This window comes from Lipophrys pholis (genome assembly GCF_963383615.2).
Source record: "Lipophrys pholis genome assembly, chromosome: 2".
NCBI classification, from domain to species: Eukaryota; Metazoa; Chordata; class Actinopteri; order Blenniiformes; family Blenniidae; genus Lipophrys; species Lipophrys pholis.
The window spans coordinates 24,897,799-24,919,314 of record NC_137636.1 but is presented as its reverse complement, the minus strand read 5'-3'; the positions used below and the strand labels follow the sequence as shown (position 1 = coordinate 24,919,314).

The 21,516-nt window shown below is 43.8% G+C and overlaps 1 protein-coding gene across 1 annotated transcript; it reads left to right on the top strand.

Annotated features, from left to right (window-relative positions):
* Window positions 1-1,112: 1,112 nt before the first annotated feature.
* Window positions 1,113-20,841, top strand: bnc1 (basonuclin zinc finger protein 1). Its single transcript, XM_080458607.1, has 5 exons — window positions 1,113-1,493; window positions 10,684-10,786; window positions 12,508-12,743; window positions 15,368-17,463; window positions 18,529-20,841. The coding sequence occupies exons 1-5, from the start codon at window positions 1,479-1,481 to the stop codon at window positions 19,334-19,336; spliced, it is 3,258 nt and encodes a 1,085-aa protein (XP_080314733.1). The 5' UTR covers window positions 1,113-1,478; the 3' UTR covers window positions 19,337-20,841.
* Window positions 20,842-21,516: the final 675 nt, after the last annotated feature.

Genomic DNA, 21,516 nt, shown 5'->3' with positions numbered 1-21,516 from the left:
TAGAAGTCAATGAGTAACCATGATTTCATGATCATAGTTTCCTCAAAATGTCCTGAGGACACAAAGATTTTCCTTTGTATTTCCTCCATACGTTCACTGTGGACTTACGAGAAGCTCTTCTCTACCCACAGAGCACATTCCTCATTAGTTGCCTTGGGTACTGTAATTTGTACTTACTCATGGGTTTGTAATATCCTACTCTGAACTGTGCTTTGAATGCTGCTTTTTTTTGTGTGTGTTTTTTTTGTTCTGTGGCTGCTGTTCATTGGTCACAGTTGTCAAGACCCCGTGTTACGTACGTATTGGGGTGTTGACATCCATCCCCGGGTACACACATCTCCCCAAAGATAACAGATTTGGTTTTGTCATGTGTGAAGTCCCTCTTTTCCTGAGAAATGCTCGACACAGACACTTACACATTCCTGACGGCACAAGGCATAACTTGTTATGGAGGCTGTTCACAGAGCTGTGTTAAGGTGAATCCACACACACACACACACACACACACACACACACACACACACACACACACACACAGGGCTGTGTGCACTCAGAGGGGCAGCGTTGATTTAGAGCATTACTCAGACGAAGAGGGAGAGAGAGAAAGAGAGCGAGAGAGAGGGGGAAAGGGAGAGTCTCCCTCACTGCATTAGGAGAGCCTCCAGCCTTTGTGATTCCTTTTGATCAAATCTCTGTGAAAGATGAGTGTCATGCCCTCTTCCAGCCAGCTGTGAGGGGACTGCCCTGTGACTCTGAGAGGGTAGACGTGTGTGTGTGTGTGTGTGTGTGTGTGTGTGTGTGTGTGTGTGTGTGTGTGTGTGTGTGTGTGTGTGTGTGTGTGTGTGTGTGTGTGTGTGTGTGTGTGTGTGTGTGTGTGTGTGTGTGTGTGTGTGTCTGCACGCATGAAAGGCCATGCACACCTCTGGGCGTGCACGTGTGTGTGTGTGTGTGTGTGTGTTGTGAGTGTGTGTGCATGCTAGGGAGGGAGCAGGCAGCTCCTGAGGTGAGAATGCAGAGTGGGAGGATCTCATTCCAATCCCCTGTGCCCAGTTTCAACACACACACACACACACACAGACGCACACACTCAACATCTTGAGTAGTTTAGAGCCAGTCCACAGCGACGTTAGAGGAGAGAAAGCAGAGGAGGCGTGTGTGTGTGTGTGTGTGTTTAAGTGTGTGTGTACATCTGTGCAGTGAGAGTAAAAGCACAGTGACTTCTCTCTCTCTCTTTTTTTTTTGTAGGGTGAGTGTTGGTGGCTTAGTGTGTGTATGAGAGGGCGAGAGAGAGGGAGAGAGAGAGAGAGAGAGAGAGAAGCGGAGTACATGTGTGTCTGTTGTTGAAGGAGCCGCTGCTGGGTGTGATGGCTCTTTTGCGTTAGTACTTGTGCGGACAGGGAGAGTTGGAGGCAGTTGTTTTGCGGGACTGGCGGGGAATGGCAAACTCCACGGCGCTCTCCTTGGAAACATCTGACTAAATGACAATGGCCGAGGTAAGAGAGCTTTTCACCGCTTCTTTTTCTTCTTCTACTTCTTCTTCTTCTTCTTCTTCTTCTTCTCTTGTCTGCCACCGCTCTTCTCCGGCTCGCCTGCAACGCGTGATCATGATGTGTTCAACAAAGGCAAACTGCTCAGACTTTACGCAGACTGTGGTGACAGGCGGAAGTCGTGCAGACTGATGTTGTACATGTGTGGGTCAGGTAACGTCTGATGAGCTGATCCTTGTAAAGTTCTGAAGGGAAAACTGAACAGTTTTTCCCGAAATATTTGCTTTGACATGTACTTTCTTTACTTCTTGTTCGATGCCAAGTTGTCACCACATTTTTCGACAAGATGAAGTGACAAAGTCTGGTTGTAATTTGATCGAACCCTAACTCTTAACCTTTTCCCCAAAAAGTGAACTTTTTTGGGGGGGGACACGAAAAGCTTTTTTGTCTCAAACTCAGTCCAGCCTACAAGAACATTGCAGCAATAAAACACTGGAAGTGCCGTGTGTCCGGATACTGCTGGAGTCTTTTCGCGAGTAATGAAGACATCTGAATCTTTGCTCTAGTCGGCGTGGACAGAGATTGTCCTTACATGCCTTCCAAGAATTTAGAGACAACTCCCAATAAACAATAACAGTCCAGACGAGACAGGCTTCCCAACGTGTAGAGGATAGTTCCCTTCTGCTCTAATGTTTCCCCCGACTGAACCACTTTTCGACTGTCTTTTCACATTATTTTTCAATAATGTGATGTTGGCTAATAATCAAACTGTGTGACGGCAGGATTTTTATGTTATAGTAAAAAAACAACAACAAATAGAACAGAACAGAGAAGCAGCTCACAGTCCTTACCTGGGCCTGTTCTCCACCTGGTTGTCCGTCACTCCGTGCAGCGTCTCGGCCTCCTGCAGCCTCCTGCAGCAGCCTCCTGGCCGTTGGCCACAGTCTATTGGAATGTAATTTAAGAGCAGCCTAATGTTTTGTTGCAGCCATAATGTAACAATTAGCCAAGCGGTGTGTGGTGGTGGTGGTGGTAGTAGTGGTAGCAGCAAAACACCCTGTGCGTGTGTACAGTATGTGTGTGTGTGTGTGTGTGTGTGTGTGTGTGTGTGTGTGTGTGTGTGTGTGTGTTTGTGTAAACAGTGGTAAACAGTTGGAGGAAAAACAACTGTGGTTTATTCACTGTTAGACTAGCGTGTGTCAAAGCGTGGCAGAGCGCCTAGACGTGCTGTGATTGAAGTTTCTCAACAGAAAGTGACAAAAATCTGGATTTTATGAATGAAAAGTACATGTGGAACGATCCCAAACAATACATAACATTAAGTTTTTGTTTATGGATTGTTTTGCTTTTTTTTTTTTTATTGTGCAGTAAATAAAATAAAAAAAAGAAGAAATATTTACTTTCTCGGACTTTCAGATGTTCTTCCCCAGTGTATCGCAAAACGGACTGTAAAGTGTAACTGTTTTCAGCAATGACAATAAGTGTAATCTTGGAATTGCTTCATATACTCGTAAGAAATACTTCTAAAAAGTAAGACAAATAAATAGACTGATTATCCATCTTAGCCATCATTCTAGTGTTTTTTGGCGCTCGCTTTATGTTCCTGTAGTAACAGGTTGGCTGTCTTATTTTCCACTGAGCAGCCATTACTCCAGTAATCCATGAAAATTATTTAGATTTATACGGTGTGTGTGTGTGTGTGTGTGTGTGTGTGTGTGTGTCTCTCTCTCTATGAGAGTAGAGTGACCACTTTTTTCTAAAACACACATATGTCCTCTCTTCTTTCTTTTGTTTCCTATCAAACACTTTCTGTGAATGTCTTGGCCCCGTAGGCCTACACACACACACACACACACACACACACACACACACACACACACACACACACACACACACACACACACACACACACACACACACACACACACACACACAAGAGTGTGTTGGTTAAAAAGCGACCGTAGCCTGCAAGCCTCATCAGCTTCATTAGCTTCAGGATGGTCCGTCCGTGAGAGTGTGTGTGTGTGTGTGTGTGTGTGTGTGTGTGTCTGTGTGTGTGTCTGTGTGTGTGTGCTCCAGCCTTTTACCCCCTTCAGCGTCTCCTCAAGCTGCGACACGCCCCTCCTAGCCCCAACCTATCCCCCCAACCCGAAACCCCCCCCAAACTACACACACACACACACACACACACACACACACACACACACACACACACACACACACACACACACACACACACACACACACACACACACACACAGCCACCCCTGCATCTGCTCTGCGCTGCCACCAAAAGGCTTGTGAGGATTTGTCAGCCAGATGTGACAAGATTGTCAAGAGGCAGGCGAGGAGAGGGGGAGATCTGATATTAATCAGAGCATAGCTGGGAGCCAAACTCTCTCAGACTCAGTGTACTAACATGTTCCCCTCATTTACTCCCTCTCCGAGCCAAACACTCCCTCCGAGTTCCTAACGGGGAGCCACATACACCAGGAAGCCAAGCAAACTTTGGCTCGCCTCCTTCTCTACCCCCCCCCCACACACACACCACCACCACCACCACCACCACCCATCCCCACCACCGCCACTATCCGATCTCTTTGTCTTTAGACATTTTTTTTTTAGAATTCTTCTTAAAAGAGGCCGGGCAGTTTCTCATGGACCTTCAGGTAAATTTGTGCCATCTTTTGTTTGTTTTAGTGTCCCGACATGCAGCATATTTAAGTGAGTGTGTATGTATGTGTGTGCGTGTGTGTGTGAGCCTGTGATTGACTGCTGGATGAGTTTGAAATAATGAGTTTTTCACGCTGTCTTTGGGCTGTATGGACTCCTAATAGGCTCAAACACAGCCTGTCACTACTTGTACTCGTGCAGGCTTCTCCAGGTTTTGTCTTCTCCTTTGCAGTCACGTTTTGAAGAACACTCGTGGGTTTTAAGCTCTTCTTTTTAATTGAAGTACATTTCAAAAGCCATGACTGACACTGTGTTTGCTTTAGAGGAAGCAGCTGAGTGGAACAGGTTTGCAAGCACACAGATATTTTATTTAATTTTTTTTTTCGTTTTTCTTTGCTTTTTTGTATGAAAATATAAATATTCAGTGTAAAAACTTGTAATTAATTTAGAGAACCTCTCAAGTGGGTGATTTTTGTCTGGCGCTGCTGTGTTGAAGTGCTTCCTCTTTCTTGGTTGGAGTGAAAATAAATCATAAGCTGAGCCGGGATGACGACGCCTGCTGAGCAGCTCATGTATCGTAACCTCACTTTAACTAACACTTGTCATCAATTAACGTTTTACTACCTCGCTGTCACACTCGCAACTTGGTTCAGGGTGTGATTTATTCATGAGGCCAGGGTGCTTAACTCCAGCTCTGTGCGCGCCGCACACACACACACACACACACACACACACACACACACACACACACACACACACACACACACACACGGGGGGGTGGGGGTGGGGGGGTATGAGGTCAGGTGTAGTGAGCAGAGTCGCAGGTTTTTGGGGGCTGGAAGTCAATGTTGTTAGTGGGATATCTGAGCGGTACCAGGAACTCTGTCCTCCCTCTGAATTCCTCAGTGTTTTCTCTGTTTTGGCTGGGATAAAAGATTAATTTCCTCTGTGTGTGTGTGTGTGTGTGTGTGTGTGTGTGTGTGTGTGTGTGTGTGTGTGTGTGTGTGTGTGTGTGTGTGTGTGTGTGTGTGTGTGTGTGTGTGTGTGTGTGTGTGTGTGTGTGTGTGTGTGTGTGTGTGTGTGTGTGTGTGTGTGTGTGCAACACATGTGGGGTGCATTTGTTGTATTTCCTATTTCTATCTATCTATCTATCTATCTATCTATGATTCTTAATTTGTGTTTACATCAAAGTTGCATATTCTTATTAATTTATTCCTATATTTTTAATCATAGTTACATTTATAGAATTAATTATTGCTCTCTTTTAAAATTTTTGTTATTATTTTAATTATTCCAATACCGTAATTGCTATTTTATTGGTAAAGCAATATAAAAGAAAACTAGCAATCTGAGGCTTTTTAAAATATTTTTTTTAAAAATGTGAAAACAATTATGATTAACAAAAAGCTTTCACCATTCTAAGGACATATATATATATAATCAACAGCCTCATTATTGATTATTTTGATAGTTAAAATTATGAGATCTACCTTTTGTAGCTGATTTGCATAACAATTAGTCAACAGATTAATCATTTTTGATAAATTGGTTACACTGTTAAAAAAAGGTTTGAGGAGAGTGGCTATTTTCTTTTGACGTGTAGCTGTATTATTTTTTATGTACTTGCGTGAAAGGTTTTATGTTTCCAGGATCACACGTGGAACAAAAGCGAATACAAATGCTTCATGATAATTATTATAGTCGTAAATTCTGAGCACTTTTCTCTTCGGCAGGTGTAAATCAAATTTTCCAGCAGAGCTCCCAGTCTGTTGCTGCTTCGAGGAAACTTTCCTGCCTTCAACCCACCCTATGTCAATAAGTCCAAAAACCTTTTCCCCCCGGGTGATAAATGTGTCTCGTAATTCCGTGATCATTCCCGTTTCCCACCAGGAAACCTGGCTTTGTTTAACCTGCTATAATTGTCTTGTTAACTGATTAATGGCTGACAGTAAAATCTGATCCCCTCTCGCTCGGATGTCAGCCTCCCCTTCTGCTCGGATCTGCTGGTAGCTCCTCGCTGTTGTTGCTCGCTCCTCTGGCACCGCTGAGCGCTGCTCCTTTCCCTCATTCGCTGTGAGTTTGTGTTGCTAATTGATTAAGTTTTCCATCGTGTTAGTCCAACAAGTCCCTGGCCGTCCCCCGAGCCGCCTCGCTGTCCGGACGTATGGAGACATTTGATTTGAAGGGCCAGAGAGAAGCACAAAGTGGCTCGTCTTTGTGTGTGTGTGTGTGTGTGTGTGTGTGTGTGTGTGTGTGTGTGTGTGTGTGTGTGTGTGTGTGTGTGTGTGTGTGTGTGTGTGTGTGTGTGTGTGTGTGTGTGTGTGTGTGTGTGTGTGTGTGTGTGTGTGTGTGTGTGTGTGTGTGTGTGTGTGTGTGTGTGTGTGTGTGTGTGTGTGTGTGAGCAGTCCGCCATCAGTAAAATATATCATGGCTATTTTTTTTTTCTATTTCTGATTTGGAACATTTCCTCCAGTATTTAGATTCTTTATTGATCTGTGTATCTTCATATCTAAAGGGCGTTAAAAGATGTTTTCATGTTTATTTTATTATTTGTTATTATCACAACCCACTGAATAAAGCCTGAGCGCGCCTGGTTTAGAGTGACCTCCCTCAAAGTGCCCCACACTACAAATATACAGATCGGAGCCAAAGAGAAAGGTCTTCACGCACTACAGAAAAATAAAGGTCACTTCATACTGTTTTTACACTGATGGACGGGCTGAAATCAATTGCAGTGGTCACGGGGGCTTTGGCTTCGATGTAAATACAACTTCAACATTTTGCATTGTTTTGTTTGACTGTACAGCACAACGTTTACTGTTTAAAGTCATTTTGTACTTAATTTCCCTGCATCATAATCTAGATTCTGTTCACAATCTGAGGAAAACTGATTAAAACCCAGTTTTTTTGCACTTTCATTTAAACATTATATAAAAATTCCCACACAGGTGTCTTTGAATTTGTTTGCTTTTCTTAGAGGAAATAAAATAAGTGGAAAATGCCAGAAGTCCTAGGGTGGTTGAAAATCGTTTGGGGGGCCCCGGGGCAAAACCGTCTGGTGGTTGTGCATAATGTGACCCTGAGCATGAGGGGGAGTGTGACCACTTCATGAAACCTGGGAAAGAAGGAGCGTTTACATCTTTCCAAGTCAGTCGGTCTAGTTACAGTCAGGGGGTGTCCAAGGTAAATAAATTATAGTTTTAAAGCTTTTTAGTTGTTATACTGCAGTTTGCTCAATAATGATAAGAATGATTCATAATTCATGTGCTTACATTCAATCTGATGAAGTTGGCGAGTTAATCTGTTCTGAACTAGGAACAGAAACATCCGTCGTGTGTGTGTGTGTGTGTGTGTGTGTGTGTGTGTGTGTGTGTGTGTGTGTGTGTGTGTGTGTGTGTGTGTGTGTGTGTGTGTGTGTGTGTGTGTGTGCGTGCGTTCACCCACAGTTGCTGAACGGTATTTCATCCTTGCGGCTCGGCACCGGGTCGCCGCGCTGTGTGGACGCTGTTTTCATGATGTCCCTGCCTTCTCTTCACCTCGCACTTTTGTCGTTTCTCAACATCACCTCCTTTCTTTCTCTTCTTCATCGCCCCTCACGGCCTCCATCTATCCTTCCTACACAGCCTGACCTTTGTGCAGTCTCTCAAACGCCATGGCTTCAACGGCAACAAATAGACCGCCGCTGAGGAACTGAGGACTGGTGGCAGAGTCAAAACACATCCAGATTGAATATGTTTTCACATTTAAGAAAGAAAGAAATATATATATATATTGAGGATTTACAAAAGAAATAGTTCACTGGGGTGTAAATAATTGTATGCACATAGCAAAAGTATCGGGAAGAAGAGATTCAGCGCGACCAAGGATGTATAGGTTCATAATATCTGGAGTGGACGCAGCAGTGCCACAAAAAAGTCTTTTTACTTCTGGAATCGGATTTAATTAACACCACATTCACTTAGGACGACGTCTCACAATCTGCTGATGTCGGCATGTGACCCACCGGTTCCAAACCTTGAGATGTGGAGGAAAGCTATCAAAAAAAACTAAAAAACACACACTCTCTTGTTTTTATTCAGACTTTCAAGGTCAAGAGTGAACAACGGCAGATGAAAAGAGCTCTGAGTCGATACAAATAGGAGATCGTGTTGTGGCCTCCTCATTGGTTAAATTGTTAAAAATATATAACTTAGTTTTGTAGTTTCTACCAGGAAAAAAAAAAAAATAACTGGTTGCAAGATCGTTTTACATTTTACACGACGACGCGAACGAGCAACATGCTAATTAGAGATCTGTGTCGGAGGTGCGGGCAGAGGTGGGTGAAGTGTGTTCAACCCTGTCGCGCATCAAAGATCGAAATAAGAAAGTGACACGGTGTTTAAAAAAAAAAAGAACGAAGTAAAGAAGAATCACTGGCGGAGCGGCATCATTTTGTGCAATTAGTCTTCTTGTCATCGACTTCATTGATGCGTGCGAACAGCCACGGCTTTGTTGTGACAACAGCAAAGAGAAAGACGTGTTGGAGGGAGGTGGAGGTGGTGGTGGTGGTGGTGGTGGGTGGGTGGTGTTGGTCACCAGGAGGCTCTGCAGTGTCGGCCTGCCCTCTGATGCCATATTTCCTCCTCCTCCTCTTCTTCTCAGGAACTCATGAAATGAATCACTAATTAAGATAAACGACTGTGAGCGCACTCTCCTTTGCTGTGTGTGTGTGTGTGTGTGTGTGTGTGTGTGTGTGTGTGTGTGTGTGTGAGCCGGGGCACCTGATTGAGATGTATATTAGGAGGAGCAGCAGCAGGAGGTGTGTGTGCGCCCACAGTGGGATGGGATTAGACTAATTGGGCTGTGTTGGGTCTTGGTTGGCCTGTGATGATGGGATTATGTCGCTGAGAGATGAGCAAAGGGGTTCTTACACCTCAGCGCTGGTTTGAAGAACCCGAGTTGGCCGGTCAGGAGATAAACCTGGACAGAGGGAGAGAGAGTGGATGTCACGGGACGGCAGGCCGGAGCTGCCCCGCTGCGTTCCGAGGCCGGGTACCTGCCGTCATCTCGATCTGGGGTCACTTTATTCGTCCTAATGATGAGAGGTTATTGTAAGGTGAAATAATGTGATCCCACATTTCAAGGACAAGCCCAGCCTGGAGCACAGAGCCAAGCAGCTGACTCTATGAGGAGGAGGAGGAGGAGGAGGAGGAGGCTCTCCTTGCCCCTCCACCCACACTCTTCCTCCCGCTCTGCCCGTGGAGAGGGAGTCGACTCTGGCAAAAGGAGCTAAGCATGCTGCTCATGTATACTAAAACCCCGCTGATCATGCATTATAGATGCAGAGGGAGAGAGGTGGCGTAGCTTAGCCACCCCGAGGTTTTCAGCATGTACCACTAACAACAGCGGCTTTGATCATAAATCTGATGATGCTTTTCCCTCGTTCCTGGTGTGTAAATGATCTTTTTTTTTTTTGTGTGTGTCCAAAGCTGAGAGAAGACTGGGGGGGTGGGTGGGTGGGGGGGGGGGGGGAGTGTGCTGGAATCCTCCTACTCTTGTGGTTGCTGCTAAGTCAGCAGATACCCAGTAAAACTTCACTCATTATCGAGATCCACTTCTCACTTTGACTACGTCCACGTTCCTGCAACTGCACCACGAATGTATGAAAACCATCGGCACAAACCTGTCCTCTGACCTGTGTGTGTGTGTGTGTGTGTGTGTGTGTGCGTGTGTGTGTGTGTGTGTGTGTGTGTGTGTGTGTGTGTGTGTGTGTGTGCGCGCGCCTCAGGCCGTGATTGATTGATTGAGATGGGCTTGGCGGTGTGTGTGTGTGTGTGTGTGGGAGTGTGTGTATGTGAGAGACACACACCTGTACAATCTCTGCACTGGCAGGGCAAACAGGGCAATAAGAGAAACACACGGGAGACAAATTACTTAAGGCAATCATGCTCTTTCTTTCCATTTCTATGGGCTACTTGACAGTTGTGCATCTCTTATGCACTGCAACTACTCACACATTCAGCATTTTCCCTCGACAGCGCAACCGCAAGACGGGAGGGCAAAATCTATTTTTAATGCGTTTATATTGAAGTCCTTGATGTATGCATGTGTACACACTTTTGCATGATCACTAGCAGGAAATAACAAATATCAAATAGTTACTGTTAGAAATTCTGTCTAAATGAAACTTCAGTTGTTGCTGGGTTTTTTTAACCCATCAACTACATTAGAAGCTCAAATAGATATTTTTCACAGACTTTTTAAATTTAATTTCATAAAATGGTGCAGCTGGAAATTAGAAATGAAGGAAACAATAACATCCTGAAACTTAATTTGAGTCCATTTTGAAGTGACAAATAATTCAAAGTGATAATCAAGTGTTAAAAAAAAACAAAAAACTGTGTGGGCTGAAAAAATGGGGACTATGTGTTTCTTCTTCTGTGAGTCCAGGTGCGCTACAGAAAAGGAGAAAAAAAAAAAAGAGAATAGATAATTGAATTGTATAAAATGCATTTTTCATTTTCTTTTCTTTTGGTACCAACAGGCGATCTGCTGCACTTTGGTGAACTGTAACTGTGACAGCTTCAAGCCTGGGAAGCTGAAGAGGAGGCAGTGTGAAAACTGCAAGCATGGCTGGGTGGCACACGGTGAGAGCACAATGCAAGAGTTTGCGCTTGTGATGAAAAGACGACGCAGTTCTGCGCGCGTATAAAATCAATGCGGTCTGAAAACAACACATTTCTTCTGTTTTGGGGAGGAGAGAGGAGAAATCACTCACCACTGATGTCCTCCAGCATGCACAATTTGATTTACCGCCTGCAAAAATATGTACGACAAAACACCATTTTAAAATGCAAACGGCACCATATTATACCCCCAAAAAAATCTGCAAAAACATTTAATCACTTGTTACAGTAACAGTCAAGTACTCGAATGCTGTGTGAGAAGCGATGAGGCACTTTTGTGGATAACCAGTAGAATTTATAGCCCGATCTTTTCCGTGGCATAGATTGTGCGTATTCGCAAGTAAAAGTACTGTTGTTTCATTTATTCGGAAGAGAATGTAGAAAGTAGTCCTCTTAAAAATGAGTGAAAGTATTAAACTGTTGGGTCCATCGTGAGGCGTTCGGTTTACATTTCCAACGCGTTCAAAGAGCGTCTCAGACAAACGGTAAACAAATGTAGACCTGGTGTTCTTGGTCAGACTAATAAACTTGTTAGAGGTGAAAGGTTTGATAGCGATTCAAATCGTGGGTGTTCTCGGCAGCAACTTGTGATTTTATGACCAAATGAAAATTATCCACAGGTATGAGAAACGTTTCCGCTATGAAGGTGATGATGTAGATAGAATTACAGTAATGTGAGTATTTGTAGTTACTTTTAAATCGTCATGACAAAACGAAGGGTCTGTGTAAAACCTGTGTTTGGATGACTAATGCTCACAGGTTGTTTTTTTTTGTTTTTGTTTGTTTTAAATAGACTTGAGATCATGCAGAAGCACAGAGACAAGCGGCTCTGTCGTAATATCCCTGCCAACACAAATATGACCTTTATTGTATTTTATAGATGAATTTAGTGCATCCTGCTGTTAATTTACTAGAGAAAAACTGAACATAATTTTATTCAAATGTAACAGTGGAATTTAACAAACAACAGTTCATCTCTATTGTGTCATGACGAACCTTGTTCGAGGTGGAACATTTAATTTAAACTATAACTAGAAGAAAACACTGCGGCGCTGAGGAAAAAAAAGAGAGAAAAAAAAAGAGCCTTTAATTGACTGCGTGCGTTTTTAAAGCAGGAATCGGTAGCCTGCATACCTTCACTATCGGTCTGTAAATGCATACCTGCAGTAAACCGTGAAAACAATGATTAGGAGAAACTATTTGTTACGCTGTCATACTGTTGAGCCGCGGTAACGCCGTAATTCTCTCAAAACTATTCTGAGGAGGATTTTTGGAGATTTGAGAAATTCTGAGATGGCTGCTATTAAAATGCGACGCGGCGCTAACGTTTGTGTACACCTGGCGTCTCCGACGGCTGTGCACTTTTTTCAGTCACCGTAATGTTGTGTGTGATGTTTGGACAGTTTTTTTTTTTTGTTTGTTTAATCGCCGCTGTGTTAAAATATATAATGGGAATGAATGGAAGTGACGAAACAAATTTCAACACATGTAAGATATCAAAATTGAAGTCATGATTACACACAAATGTATTTATTCCGGTTTCTGCACTTTGTCAGGCCCGTTTCTGTTCCCGCATGCTACTTCGTAGTCTATTTTCCTCTCTCTGACTGTCCTCCTGCCAGCTCAGAAACGAGCCTGCATTCATTTCATCTAATGCTGCAAAAATGTGATCTGTGTTTTAGCCCTGAGCAAGCTGAAGGTGCACCACATGTACCAGAGCAGCCAGGTGGAGATCGTGCACTCCAACGTGGTGTTTGATATCTGCAGCCTGATGCTGTACGGCACGCAGGCCATCCCCATCCGCCTCAAGATCCTGCTGGATCGCCTCTTCTCCGTCCTCAAGCAGGAGGAGGTCATCCAGATCCTCAACGCTCTGGACTGGACGCTGCAGGACTACATACGAGGATACGTGCTGCAGGTGAGCGGTGCAAAAAAAAAAAAAAGAAGTTATTTTGTTGTCTTTTTGTGCCTTCAGGAGTGTATTGTTTTAGGATGGTAAAGCTCCTTGGAAAACTTGTTCACTCACAAAAAGATTGCGTTCCTTGTTTCTGGAGTCGAGGGAACCAGCGCCTGCTCTTTGCTGGTCACATCTGGAAATTGTCCACTAGATTTTAATCATATTCAATTTAAGTTTTCAAAGAAGGCACATTGGAGCACATTGTAAAATGAATTCCCTGAGAAGAAATCCTACGTAATTAAAAAAAAAAAATCAACAAATCCTACTAGAAGAACAGAGGAAAATTCTCTTGTGGTTTGGTGGTTTTCAGTTTCATCATATGGAGAAAGAAATGTTGCTCAGGTACATTCCTCCAACTATTCTAACATATGTTGGTTAATTGCTGACTTTAAGCCTCCTCATAAGTTTAAATTTGGAGTGTGTGTGTGTGATTGTCTTAGTCTGTCTTTGCTCTGTGATTAACCGGTGACCAGTCAGAGTGGACCCTGACTTTAAATATAGTCTGCTGGGATTCACTTTTGTGACTCTTCCAGGGTTTTATTACCTTTTGTCCCGTGGTGCCGGGTTTAAACCCTCACATGCAAAATCAGGCCTAAATGATGCAGCTGAGAAGAACAGGATAGAAGACAACAATTAATGCATGGCCGAAAAATTTACATATTAACAACTTTTACAGCTTCCTACGGGAAGGTACAGAGTGAGAGGATAAAGCACAGACTACTAAAAGAGAAAGACTAAGTTATTACAACTAATAATGCATAAAGAAGCATGTGGAGGGAAAAGGGAGTAAAGACCAGGGCAATAAACATAACGCCCTTTTGTTTAAATAGCAGCTGAATTCATGAAATGTTTGGGATCACCAGAGACAACTATAACTATGAGCCACATCAAGCTGAAATAATTGAGGTGTACTTTTAAAAGCAGAGTCTGTGTTCTCCCAATGAAAACTGGAAGCTGGTTCCACAAGAGCGGAACAGTAGTTACTTAATGTTGGCGTTGAGGGTAAAATGACGCTCAAAGACGGTGGTGTTTGTAGGATTTTCAAAACCAGATACAGACCTTAGAGTTTTGATGAGTTCTGAAGTATAGATGCATAATTCAGACATATTTTTTTAAGACAGCCAAGCTGATTTCATTGGGCTTCATTACAATTAGACGTTAATATCATCTGCATTGACATGGGACTTAATAAAGCACCTCCTAATGGTATTGTATGTATACAGCATGTCCGAGGTGAAATGTAAGTCTCTTAATAGAGAAAGTTGTGGAAGTTGCCTAACCACAGTATATGGACAAACATGAACAAATAATAAATATTCATTGAACCAGCCTTGTGTCGTTTCTATGGCAGTAGAAACCTTGAATTGTTTCACATACATTAAGTTGTATGGACTACATGGAAAATAGACCTTGAAATGTCTTTATGGGCTTATAGGTTTAGCAAAATGAGTGAATGCATCTGTTGATGACTGGACTGACTCAAATATGAAGCTGCCAGTTCTGTCAGACACGCTGCATGTTGGAGACCTGAAAAAATCCTTCAGAGTACCCAGGGAGCATATAAAGGAAGACACTGAAAGAATTTCTGAGAAACACAAGGGACTGTGAGGAAAGCCTGAGTTAAGACGAGAGAGATCAGGGATGCGATGTAGTGACTGATGCCCTGATCTCTCTTGCTACCCGACTGATGTGACCCGGTTGTGGCATCGCCGGCTCGGGGAGGTCTCCAAACTGTGCCGGGTAGATTTGTAAATATTATGTCTTTTGCTCCAGATTTCCTCTCATGTTGGCGCCAAGCTGGCCAAGGCCCGGGCTGCAGACACTGTGTCAGTGCAAGATCTAACTTCGATTAGTACATCATCAAGTATTCAAGTTGGGCTGCGTTTAATTCATGTTAGCTCATCTAATGGCGAATGTAGAGTCAGAATCCTCGACAGGCACCCAATGAATGCTCTGTGATGAAATATTAATCACGGTTACGGCATGAAGCTGCTCCTCACTTTCAAAGACCCTCAAACTCACATGTGATTACTGCTGGGCTAAGGGAGAGAGGACCGCTTGATCAATGCGAGCCGCCTTCTGATCAGCCCTCCCTCATCATATGTGTAGTGTATGGTATGTTGTTCACGTATTTATATTTTCTCGGGCCTTTGGGAGTGTCTGCAAGTACACTTTTCCCCACGTTCCCTACACAATGAGAGGGAGAGAGAGAGCGAGCGAGAGAGCTCTGTCTCCTACTGATGCAGAGCAGGCAAATCCTCATGATTTAAATGAAGAGAAATGACCTGCAAGATGAAACACTGTGTGTCTGTGTAATGAGGGTTCGTGGAGTTCTGCACTGCCCGCTCGTATTAACACTCCATCTGATTCCTTTATTTAGCTGCCTTGCCAATCTGCTTCATAAGGTGTGTCATACAACCCACTGTGTGAATATGTATGAGCAAACCAACAGACAAATTTAATGCTGATGATGAAATGACTCTCTCCTTTCTTTCGCCTCCTCCTCTTCCCGATCCCCTTCAATCACCCTCTACCCCTTTGCTTCCCCCACCCTTTTTCTTGTTCTCTTTCTTTACTATCTGCAGGATGTTGCAGGCAAGGTGCTCGACCGGTGGGCCATCATGACATTTGAGGAGGAGATTGCCACGCTGCAGCAGTTCCTGCGTTTTGGTGAAACCAAGTCAATAGTGGAGCTGATGGCACTACAGGACAAAGAGGGACAGGCAGTGCTGGTTCCCAGCACCCGCACTAACTCAGACATCCGTACTTTCATCGAGCGCAACACCCCTCGCACCGCTGCCAACCTCTCCGCCTCCAAAGTGGAAAAGCTGAGCGGCAGCAGTATGCACCACTTTGAGAACTTCATCAATAGCATGGCATTCATGCTGCCATTCCAGCTGTTGGGATCTGTTCCTGCACCGTTTCTGGGCTCGTCAACAGGAGCCATGCAACAGCAGCACCAGCAACACCAGCAGCATCAGCAGTCATGCCATGGTTCAGTCGACCAGCAGAGCCAGCGACGGGATGATCAAGGACGGGACAGTGTAGGGAGGGACAGTTGCCTCTCTCTCTCACACCCTTCAGAAGGCAACCTTCTTGGTTCCAGCACCATCTCTTTCACCACTGAGCTCGACCGAAGCGGAGACAAGCCACTGGACAGCCTCTCCACCAACACCAAGATCAAGGCTGAGGATTTTTCTGCAAGTGACAACTATTCTGATGGGCCCTCCACACCATGCACACCTTCTATGAGTTCTGATGTAACGCAGATGTCGCCCGAGGGCAAGGTGCACTCTCTGGACAGGAACGGCAGCAATGGTGGGGGGCTCTCAGGTGGTGCTGTGGGAGTAAGCTCATTGAAGAAGGGGCGTGTATATTGTAACGCCTGCGAGAAGACGTTTTATGACAAGGGTACTCTGAAAATCCACTATAATGCAGTCCACCTAAAGATTAAGCACAAGTGTACCATTGAGGGCTGCAACATGGTGTTTAGTTCACTGCGAAGTCGCAATCGCCACAGTGCCAACCCCAACCCGCGGCTACATATGCCCATGAACAGAAACAACCGGGACAAAGACCTGCGGGGTAGCTTATCCGCTGATGAGAACTCTCAAGGAGAGAAAAGGTCAGACTATGGAACCCCCATCTCTATCTGCTCTGCAGATAGCCAAAAGTCAGTGCCCAGCTACATGGTGAGTCATATGGACACGGGCTCGAAGCTCCATAACAGCTCGTTTCCCAGCATGAGCCAGAGTGGTATCCTCTTTCCCAACTTAAAGACAGTACAACCAGTGCTGCCTTTCTACCGAAGCTTGGTGACCCCGGCAGAGCTTGCTAACACCCCGGGAACGCTACCATCCCTCCCTTTGTTGTCCTCATCTGTACCCATCAAACCCATCACAGCTCCTGACCATGGCTTAGCAGACCCAATACCAAAGAAGAAGTCTCGTAAGTCAAGTATGCCAATAAAAATAGAAAAGGAAATGGTGGAGCAAGATGAGCTCATGGATAAGGGGAGCAGCTCTGAGGACGAGGCCCCTCTGCACTCCAGAGACAAGGATGAGTGTGATGGTAACCAAGCCGAAGAGTATCTGTGCGCAAGACAAGCTGCAGAGGAGAGGGAGCTGAGAGAAGCTTACACTGTCAAAGACAGGGAAAGAAATGGTAGCAAGCAACTTTTGGACCACACCATACTTCGGGAAACGGAGAGAGGAGAAAAAGACGATGGACTGAGGCAAACTGATCCAAGAGTCATCACCTGTGCATCATCGCCATTTGAAAACTGCCTGATAGAGAACCACTGTGAGAACAACTCACTCTGCCAGGAACCCAACGGCTACAAAGAACGAGAGGACAGGGAGCATGCCAACGCGCTCTATGCGCCTGACAAGATCTCAGAACCCAAATGGGACGACGGTGAACATCGGCTGACCAATGGTGGCGCTCTTCAACACATGGAGAGGGAGGTATCTGATGGGTTTGCAGACCATTACGGCGACTCAGAGTTGTCTCACCTGGACCCAGAGATTGATCTCCCACACCACTGTGAGATCTGCAGTAAGACCTTTAAGAACCCCTACAGTGTCAAGATGCACTACCAAAGCGTCCACCTGAAGGAGATGCACATGTGCACGGTGGACGGCTGCAACGCTGCCTTTCCCTCCCGGAGGAGTCGAGACAGGTGAGGAGCCTTTATATTTTCTTTATGTTCTGTCACAAGTTAGTTTATTGTTTCTAAAGAAGTACGGGCATCACTTTGCACGTCTGAAGGTCGTGCTGTTGTGTGTATTTAGTTAGCACTGCCTTTTGTTGGATCAGGGGTTCTCGGTGCTACTCAAACATGCAAGTGTGCAGGCAGGGTGGCGAGCATGTGAACGCTGTTGCTTTAGTTTGGTTGAGGTACAAATGGCAGATTCTTGGGCCTTTAAACTTCATACAAATTGTCTTTATTCAGTTAGCTGCTTGAAGAAAAGAAGTCTTTTCTCCCCATGCTTGTGAGGGATTGGTCTAATAGCTCTACAACTGCAGCTGAAACAATATGAACAATCTTCATGTGTTAACAGGTCTGCACACTCAGTGTAGTAGAAAAACATCTTTCAGCTACTCTCTCCATCAGTTGTGGAGCCCAGAAAATACACAGACATAGAGGTTTACATTGATCAAAGGTAAACTCATTGCTCAGTGTGGTGTTTTTATAGTTTTTAAGTGGATGGAGTTAGCTTTTTCTCCATTGTCTGGCTAGGTTTGGGGGGAAAAAAATCAAGCAATATCAAAAATAAAAACTTTCTCAATAGAGGATACTTTACAGGCACTTTAAAACATATCTTTATGGGATGATAGTTATTGCTTAATAGGTACTCAGAGTTGCAGAGAATATTAAATTATTGTTTTGCCTAAACTGCACTCAATCACAACCCAAATATGAAGTATTTTTATTAGTTTGGTTTTGATTGTATTTTATTGCATTGTCAAAAGTGAGCAATTCACTTAATTTTTTTGAAACACATTTGTCAAAAAGTACATAGAAATTACAAAAAGTAATTTGTTCAGATTTGGTTGAATCGGCTGATTCAGGTCATTTTAAAAGTAGAAATGTAAATTACACATACACAATGCAAATTGTACCTCAAAAACCTAATACAGTTAACACAGCTTCATTATCGTAATATGAATATTTGTCATTTTTCTTTGACTCCTTTAAGATTTGATGAATTGACTCAAGGAAAATGTATTTTGTTATTTGCAGGCACAGTGCAAATCTGAATTTGCATCACAAGCTGCTGACCAAAGACTCATTCAGCCCAGTCAACAACCTGTACTCACCCTTGTCGCACTGTAGAGACAGAGACTCTGTTGGCATGGACTACTGCCCAGACCAGCGGGACAGAGATCTGCCCCATCGCGACCAAACCAGCCAGACCTCCGTCATCTTTCGAGGACACAACCGCATGGGCTTGGTCTTCCCCATGAGCAAAATATCTGCCGTGCCAGACAGCACCGAGGCGTCTCCCTTAGGAGACATGGAGGGATTAGGAGGAGAGGGCGGTGGAAGTGGGGGGGAAGACGGGGCAGTCTTGGACCTGAGCACCACCTCCACTCTTCCGCCTCGCGGCAGCGGCAATGCTCGCTCTTCCTGGGACTCGGACGGAGCCGGCAGCGAGGAAGGGGAGGGGGTTGAAGAGACCGAGGAGGCGCTCCCCATGGAGGACACTGATGAAAGCTGCGATGGGATTGTTGTGGGGAGGGCTGGGAGCGAGGAGTCGCCACTTGGGGGGGAGAGGACCCTGGACTGTGCAGGGGTAGGACAAGGCGGGCTTCAGGGAGGAGGAGGGGGGTCTCCAATAACATGCCACATCTGTCAAAAGGTCTATAGCAACAAGGGCACATTCAGAGCCCATTACAAGACTGTCCATCTACGACTGCTTCACAAGTGTAAAGTCCCCGGCTGTGATACGTCCTTCTCATCTGTGCGAAGCAGAAACCGACACAGCCAGAACCCGAACCTCCACAGGAACCTAGCTGTTAGCTCAGGGGCCACGATGGAAAAGGAGTAGGACTTTAATACCAATGCCAACATGACTGATTTCTTCTGTTTAAATGTGTATTTGTTGTTGTTATTGTCGTCGTCGTCATTCTTTTTGGGGCACCTAAAGAAAGCTCACCAATTAGCACTTTTTAAATTCATACTAGTCCAACTTTTTATCATGTTTTGGTAAAAAAAAAGAAGAGATATAAATAAACTAAATTGACTTATCAATGAGTAAGTCAATCAATGAGTCATAAGTAAAAATGAAAAAAAGCACATCTGTCGGTGGATTTGTTTCACCCACCTCTTGTAAGGTAGTACTGAACTCCGTGTACTGGTTTGTCTTTCACTCCAGGTTAGATCAAAACATTTTCATTTGTATGGACTGAATCTTTTCATGTGTTGTTCCAGTTGAATCAAGGAAACTGTATCATGTTAGTGATTTTTTTCTTTCTTGTGTCTTTGTTGTCATATGTCCACATCTTCCTCATGAAGCTGTGCATATTGTATTGAACTGATTAAAAAAAAAAAAAAAAGAAAAAAAAAAAACCTGTGGTAAAATAAGTTCCACATGTAACATTTCATTCATCAGGAAAACGGTCTTCAAAAAGAGTCTCTGTTGAAAAGATATAGTGTTTGTGAGCTTGACCAATAAGTTATTGTATGGTGTTATATGATCTGTCTTTACTGTATTTTTTGCATACTGCTAATGTTGACCAAAGATTTTTTTTTCTTCGTTCACCAGTGTGTATAGAAACCTTCACACTGTGTGGTGAGGCGTACGCAGTATTAAGAAGCTCCCCCAGTTTACGCTCATCTACTATGTGATTAACGGCAGTATTCAGACATGGGCAATGTTGTAAAAACAGAAGAAAAATAATTAAGTTGAAGGGGTGAAAGGGGGGGTGGGGTTTGTTTGGAAAGAGATTCACTCTTGGGATTAGACTTGATTTAGGCATTGCTCTTGTATTATTTGTGTGGTTTCGTGCAGTGACCTGACTGACTGGACGAGCAGCAGAGAGACGCTGCGTCTGGAGGCAAGAAGCATGTACTGTGAATGAGTCAAACACTGAGAAATATTCTTGAGAAAATTCAGTTTGCTATAGTGGGCCCAAAACATTAAGCGCACCCTTAAAAGAGGACAGATAAACAAAAATCTTTATGGAAATGTACATTCTGTGAATAGAGTAATTTGTAAACTCAAAGAAACCAAAAAATATACAGTATAAAATAGGATGATTTCACCACTAATGTTTGTTTTTCTTTTTAAGTGAATGAACAAAAACACTGTGTTGTACATTTTTGATTATTTCCCCATGGTTTAATGTCCTGGTTTTGCTCTGTATCCTGACTTTTTTTTTTCTCCTCCTTCTTCATTCCGTATTTAAATACAGTGGACCGGATTTGAGATCCCATTTGTTCAATGTTTGGATTTGTTTCAAAAGAGAAAGGAGCAAAATCTGATACTTGTTGATAGGTGTTTCTTTTCAATTAATGTTACAATATTCATTCCAATTAAATAAAAAGCCATATGTTTCCAAGACTCGGTGCTTTGCCTTTTCTCACATTTAATCAACAGTATGTCTTCAGGAATTAAATGTACCAGTCTGCATGCTATTAGGAGAGCTGAAGCAAATAGAAAACTACACTAAACTAACACACACATTATGAAGACATTGACTTAGATTCCTTTTCTCGACAGGGTCGAGTATTAGAGCAGTTTGCTTCTAGGGTGTAGGGTCGGCTTTTGAATCCCACAGCTTCAAATTTCCACTGACTGTCGTGTACAGAGGAGGATTCAGTGTCCAACTTGTGCCAAGTCACACTGCAGATCACAAACCACTGTGGCAATTCAAGATAATGGAAAAGGAAAATGCTTCAAAATTAAATAGGCTTGTGTTTTGGTTGTGCTGTTATTGCTGCACAGTAGTGTAGCTTGATTACACAGCTAGATTAAAATTTTACTGGGCACCAAGAATGGCCAAGTGTTTGCAACAATCTGGCAATATGATCAAGTGCCATACCAGTTTAGTTGTTAACTTGATTAACAGAAGAAGACAATGCTAGTTTGATTCTGGCTTGAAGCCTTCTGTGTCTGCTTTTGATTTATCTTTCTAGCTGGTGAGACATGCTGGATCATTTTACTCAAACTAGATTGCTTTCTTGGGATTTGTTTTGACCTGACTCGTAGCACTCAATTCTCTCTGT

What these genes read in the sequence shown, in the direction of transcription:
- bnc1 (XM_080458607.1), top strand. An exon ending in GCATGGCTGGGTGGCACACG is followed by an intron (nt 10,787 to 12,507) that starts GTGAGAGCACAA and finishes TCTGTGTTTTAG; the next exon opens with CCCTGAGCAAGCTGAAGGTG. An exon ending in TACGAGGATACGTGCTGCAG is followed by an intron (nt 12,744 to 15,367) that starts GTGAGCGGTGCA and finishes TACTATCTGCAG; the next exon opens with GATGTTGCAGGCAAGGTGCT.